Source organism: Bactrocera tryoni, chromosome 4 (genome assembly GCF_016617805.1).
Source record: "Bactrocera tryoni isolate S06 chromosome 4, CSIRO_BtryS06_freeze2, whole genome shotgun sequence".
Taxonomy (NCBI): Eukaryota; Metazoa; Arthropoda; class Insecta; order Diptera; family Tephritidae; genus Bactrocera; species Bactrocera tryoni.
Window position 1 is genome coordinate 31,258,884 of NC_052502.1, and position 6,270 is coordinate 31,265,153.

A 6,270-nucleotide genomic window follows, 5' to 3' on the forward strand; every position below is an offset into this window, starting at 1 on the left:
TCCTCCTTTCAGTAATCAATAATTGTGCCAATGTTCTTTCCAACTCTCGAATAGCCTTCAATGCGCATAGAGAATCACGTTTAATGTCTTCAATAGACTCCAAACAATTTCCCCGGAACGGTTGTTTGAGTTTGCTGAATAGTTGAAAGTCACGTGGAGCTAAATCAGGTAAACACGGTGGTTGCGGCAGGATATTGGTTGAAAATTTGGCAAAGAACACGAAGAATCAATGCAGTACGGTGCTTTATCGTGATGTACAAAACCAAGAGTTATCGCCCCATAATTCCGGCTTCTTTTTACGGTCGGAAGGAATTCGGAGTGCACCACACCTCGATAATAGCAGAAAACTGTCAACATTGATTTTTGACCTACCTTGGGTTGTTTTTTCGGCTTCGCCTCACCTTTGCCACGATGTTTGGCCGATTGATTCTGCTTCCGGGCCGTAAGCATGGATCCAAGACTCATCGCTAGTAATAATACGTTTCATGACTTCCTGGTAGTCGAAAAGCATTGTTTTGCTGACGTTAATGCGACCCTGTTTTTCGAAAAAATCTACTTATTTTGGAACCAAATGTGCTCTCATCGTCCTTAGGCCCTAATGATTTTTCAAAATGATTTTCACTGATTCTTCTGATATTCCAACGATGCCAGTAATAGCTCTGACTGTTAATCTTTCTAATTCGTAAGCACCAATTCCTTTATTTTATTGATGTGTTAATCATTAGTTGATGTTGATGACCGTCCTAGATATGGTTCGTCATCAATGCGTTCTCAACTCTCTTTGAATAATTTTTAACGATCAAAACCACTTTCTCGCGACAGACAAATATCACCGAAGGTCTTTACCAATATTCTAAATGTTTCGGCAACAGAAATGTGATTCTACACACAAAATTTAATGGAACATTTTTGTTGGATAATTTCACTCATTATAAAAATCACCGAATGCACTTTATGTACTTCAGAAAGACAAGCGTATGAATATTTAATTTGGTTTTCGCGCGAAATTTAAATTAAAAAGTTTTACTATTTTTTGCCCACACTAGTTTTATATTTTCTTGGGTCAGTTAATATTTTTTCGCTGTTAACACAAATGGGCAACCACGCCGCACGATATTGTGTTACAGGTGTTATCCGACGTTCAATTCAAAGTTGTCATGGTTTTTTACATTCATTTGGTAATGTTTTCAGATATGTTGATATCTGCACAAAAATTGGTCCATTTTCAAGGTAATTTGGTGATTTCTGCAGGTTTTGTGATAACAAATATGAATAAATGTGTTAACAGCTTAGAACACGAACGAAACATTCTGCAAAGTATTTTGGACATTAAGGTTATATATTATACTTGAACGAAGTAAAATACTTTCATTCATAGTTTTTTTGTGACAAAACTTATTATTTTTTGGTTTGAAAGTGGACTCGGCAATGTATTTTCCGTATAGAGAAGATTCATCTAACTGTATCACATAAAAAAATATGTTTGCTTTTGTTACTGATTCCCCAAATAGTTTTTAAAAGTTCCACCGAGTTGCCCGTCTTTGGCTAGATGAAAGTCTATTCCGGTTACTGAGACTCGACAGTCGTAGAAATTTGGCAGCTAGAGCATTCATTAACCTTATCTTCTAGAACTATGTCAGTATCTGAAGCTATCTTGAGGATTCACTCTAAACGGTGCTAGGATTTCTCTTTCTGTCATTGCAGTAAGGCTTATCCTTGCGTTTTAACATTATTTATCGTTAGGTTAGATTAGTCTGGTAGGCTAATAAGCCACGCATAGACTAGTTTGATCATTTGCGATACCAGATGTAGTTTACTTGCTAAGTACTAGAGGAGTAGTTATCGTTTAGGATGTCTGCGTTTGACGCGAATTTTAACAGACTCTGCGGCCGCACTGTCGATACCTCCTCCAGTGTTTCATACTGTGGGAACCCCAGATTCTTACAGCGTAGTCTTACCAATGAGGGACAAGTGCACAAGAGATGCTTTATTGTTTATCTGGTATCTTATTCTAGGCATTTCCTGCAGTTTTCTCGATCTGTTAGCCCCATCTTGCGAGCGTGTGTCGCCACCAAACAGTAACCAGTTAAAATATATATTTCAAACCCTAAAAAAAATCTCTTATCAGCTTTAGATTACATTTTTTTATTTAATTTCGATTAGTTTTAGAAATAAAACCAGTAACTTATTGGAGATAAAAAAACATGGAAAACTTAAATTATACACTTTATAAGAAAGTCGTTGACCTCAAGGTTATATCTAAATTGCTGTGTCATACAAAAATCAATATAGTGGAGTTCTAATCAATCTTAGCACCAACTTTACTACTCAGTAGCGGAGTATCGACTTCATCAAGTTGTATTGTATGTGCTACTCCACTTGGTCCCGCCTTGGCTGCCGAGTGCTCTCTATCCAGGAAAGCGTTGATACTGTTGTCTTTCTCAGGATCAGGCATCTCGCTGGCTAAATGGAAAATCACACGTTTGAAAAGAAATTCGGAAATATTGCTGCGTAGAAAGAATAAGAACATCCAATTCGAGAAATTACACTTTGCCACCACAGCGGCCAATTCCTGTTCATCGATGCGACCGGGCCTTGCAAAGTAGGCGAAAGTTAATTTTGTAAAACGAACACTGAAATGAAGAACAAATGAGTAATAATAAATAAAAAATGTGAAAAATATACTCACTTTCTATACAACAAAAATGTGCTCAAACGCCAAATTAGTCCCATTATCGTCATAATCAACACGAACAGATACCAAAACCATAGGACCGCATAAATCTTTTCGTTGATGATATTTAATGCCATAACACAGAGTGTGTCATGCATTTGTAGTGAACCGCTCGGACCGAATTTCCGGAAATGACATTTGGTGATTTTCGGGAACACCACATCGAGCGCATCCATTTGATCGGTCCAACGCTCTCGTATAACTTTAACGCCCAGACTGTAGAAGGCGCCGGCAAGAAAACGATTTGTCAAATAAATTTGAAGTAAAATATTCAGCAAGTTCAGGAATTCGGTAAAAGCCAGATGTGCACCCCACGATTGATTGATGCGCATACGATCGATCATGGCACGACGTATATTCTTCACACGTGACTCCGTCTCCTCCATAGAAGGTATATTGATTTTTCCAATTTTAAGACTTTCATCTTTTAAATACTGTGAGAGACCGACCATACGCAAACCGAAGACGAGTGCTTTAATACGGCCACCTAAATAAATGTTGGGGAATACAAAAAGTTAATACGAGTACTAAGTGCTCAACTTGTTGCTTAGTATGTTCACTAAGAATAATTATGATGCTTAGGTCGGCTAGAATTTTTCCAAAAGAAATCTAAATAATCGTTTGTTTGACAGATATATGTATGTATATTATATTTTTCAGATTTAGCCAATTCAGAGAAATAATCAATACAATAATGAAATGCATCTGTGAATCAAATTTCGTGCGGATATCTAACGCTAAAACTCGCTTTCACCCTGAAAGCTAAACTTCGCCTTAAAAATGTCTGCCTGGATGGATTTTACACCCATCGTTTCCAAAGTTGTACTGAATTATACGTAGAATATTTCCCGCATATGCGATTTTTCAGTTTTTTTTTATTCCCAATAAATAGATACATATAGCATACAAACAAGTGGGTTAAAATTAGAAATCGTTTCTTCTATCTTCCTGTTACTTTCTAGTCATTTCATAAAAGCCTAAAAGCGGTAGTGAAATTGGACTTTTTTTGAGGTATTCAGAGCTTATGTTAGAATAGGATAATTCTATTCCTATTCTTATTTCATACCAAATTTGGCTAAGATTTATTTTTACTGAAGATTGAAGTGGTTTCCTCTTTCTCATATTCATAAAACAAAAGCGTGGTCTTAATCTATATAAATTTCGAATGCATTGATGGGGTTGGTAAAGAAGATTTTCTAAAAAAATTTTCTATTAGACGAATATGGCAAAATGTGATGAATTCGCTTAGAGCTCTTCAAATGATTATGTAGTAGGTGGGATAAAAGGAAGCCATTGGAAGAAGTGGTGTCTGCCTGAAGTTGTCTTAAGAAAAATATCCAGTACTTTACATATAGTTACATATTTTGGTATTATTAATTTTCTAAATTATTTAGAGCTCAAAGCTTACAAATCTCCTTTCCAAACGAAGATATGTCATCTAATTCAGATATGTTCTTTCTTAACCAAAATATACCATTTGATCAAATTTGACCCGGACTTATCAATTTTCTTATACGACTGTACTCAAAGTTCAGAAATCTGCTTTCCTAACGTAGTTATGCCATCTAATTCAAAAATATTCTTTCTTAACCAAAATATACCGGTTGATCAAATTTGACCCCGACTGGACCATTTAAACTGCGAGCGCAAACTGAATAGTTAAAACTAATTTTCCTACACTGGACGAAAATAAGTGTTTGAGTGCCACAAAGCATTGAGTTAAAATCGTGAAGTCATCGAAAACTGGCCTCCACCTCTGTTAATGATGGAAACAGCGCTAAACAATCGTCATGTTGGCATCAAAAAGATAATAGAAAGTCTCAACATTCGTTTTGGATCGGCTCAACACATTGTACTAAACGGATCAATGATGAACTCGAACAAAAGACCTGAATCTTTTTCAAAAACGACGTCTAGGAAAAGTCGCATAAAATACCGTGGCTAAGAACCGTACACCAACGAAATAATTTAGGATGATGTCGAAATGATAGAACTTTCTAGCGAAGGCGCTCCAAAAATAAGCAAAAAACTGAAAAAGTCACGCCAAAGATGTTGCTCAACATGAAGCGAGAATCACAGCTCAGTTATCGTAATCGCCAGACTTGGTGCCCTGTGATTTTTTGCTGTTTTCAAAACTAAAAGAGTATCGTGCCATGAGTTAATTGAAGCCACTAAAAATTATATGCTGTTGTAAGGCATCCGAGCCGAGGCCTATAATAAGTATAGGGAAAATTGGTTAAAGCCTTGGCATGCTTGTATTGGCTCAAAAGGAGCATATTTGGAAAGCAGGAGATGGTAAAAATGTGTATTAAAAAAATGAAAATGTTGTCCTTTTTCAGGCCGGCTCATATTTGTCAAAATGGTACAGAGAATGCCATGTTTCATGAACCACGGTATATGGAGTACAGACTCTACTAGCTGCAATAGCTATAAAAGTAGTTAAAAGATTCTTCTTATCAACTGAATAATCCAAGACTTTTAGGAATAGCTTACAAATTGTTATAGAAAATTCCGTCATTCTACCTCAGAATGAGTCTACAGTACTTATTCTCATAAATACATGTGAGAGCTAGCCATAAGGTTGCTGTAGTGAGAAGGTTGAAGCCTTTGAGCGTCTAAACCACTCATAAATTGTTGAACTATTATAAAGATATCATTCTCACTCATTCATTCTATGCTAGCTGCTTACTGTTTTTAGCGATAAGTGACCGAACGGGTACACATAAAGTGAGTAGTGAATTGACCTACGACCAACCGATTGTATTTCAATAAACTGCTTACCTTCAAAACTTTTCCACAAGAAATGCGGGATGTAGAAGAGCAATGCCTGACCGAAGAGTACAAAGGGCACCCACTGATAGTAAGCGTGCCGTCTGATTTCTTCATGTTGCGACTCTTCGGGTCCAATGCCAGGCTGAAATATGATGCCCTTCTCCAAAGCGCTATTATTCAGATGACGCACCTGATAATAATAACACACAATTGACATAAGCACATACTAACAACAAATTTTCGTAAGCAGTAGAGTTAAACGTCGTCACTCACCAGCGTGAAGGTAGGCGTAAAGAAGCAATATGTGTTTATGACATGCGGCGGTATGGTGTCCGATATACATTTGATATGTTCACCGAAATATTGACGCATGCTCACCAAAATGGTGGCCACCAACAAAATTATGAATGTCCATCGATAATGCAATTTAAAAACAAAATTATCGACGATCACATATGTCGGATTGAATTTCAAGTATGGTGCAACCGTACTAAAAGCGCTCAACATTTTCGATTTCTATTTTTTTTTTTGTTTTTTTGTTTTCGATTTTTGCTAATAAAAGCATCAAATAGCGCATATAAAGTTTCTAAATTCGCGTACTGCCGACGTAGACATCAATTCACTTGCATTTTTGTACCGTTATATTTCGTGTGAACACTTTTTCGCAAACAATATTTTTTTGTCGTCGTTGATATTGCAACACACTCGCGTTTCGTTTTTTTGTTTCAAAGCAATATGCGCGCAATCCACATTATATTATTGCC

The 6,270-nt window shown here is 36.6% G+C and overlaps 1 protein-coding gene across 1 annotated transcript; it reads right to left on the bottom strand.

Moving 5' to 3' along the window:
- Positions 1-2,156: 2,156 nt before the first annotated feature.
- LOC120773368 (innexin inx7) lies at positions 2,157-6,013 on the bottom strand. Its single transcript, XM_040102195.1, has 4 exons — positions 5,780-6,013; positions 5,516-5,696; positions 2,690-3,221; positions 2,157-2,633 (listed from the first exon to the last, which is right to left on the bottom strand). The coding sequence occupies exons 1-4, from the start codon at positions 6,011-6,013 to the stop codon at positions 2,300-2,302; spliced, it is 1,281 nt and encodes a 426-aa protein (XP_039958129.1). The 3' UTR covers positions 2,157-2,299.
- Between the last annotated feature and the right edge of the window lie 257 nt (positions 6,014-6,270).

What these genes read in the sequence shown, in the direction of transcription:
- LOC120773368 (XM_040102195.1), bottom strand. Translation starts at nt 6,013, where the DNA reads ATGTTGAGCGCTTTTAGTACGGTTGCACCATACTTGAAATTCAATCCG. An exon ending in TTACGCCTACCTTCACGCTG is followed by an intron (nt 5,697 to 5,779) that starts GTGAGTGACGAC and finishes TATTATTATCAG; the next exon opens with GTGCGTCATCTGAATAATAG. An exon ending in CTTGTGGAAAAGTTTTGAAG is followed by an intron (nt 3,222 to 5,515) that starts GTAAGCAGTTTA and finishes ACATTTATTTAG; the next exon opens with GTGGCCGTATTAAAGCACTC.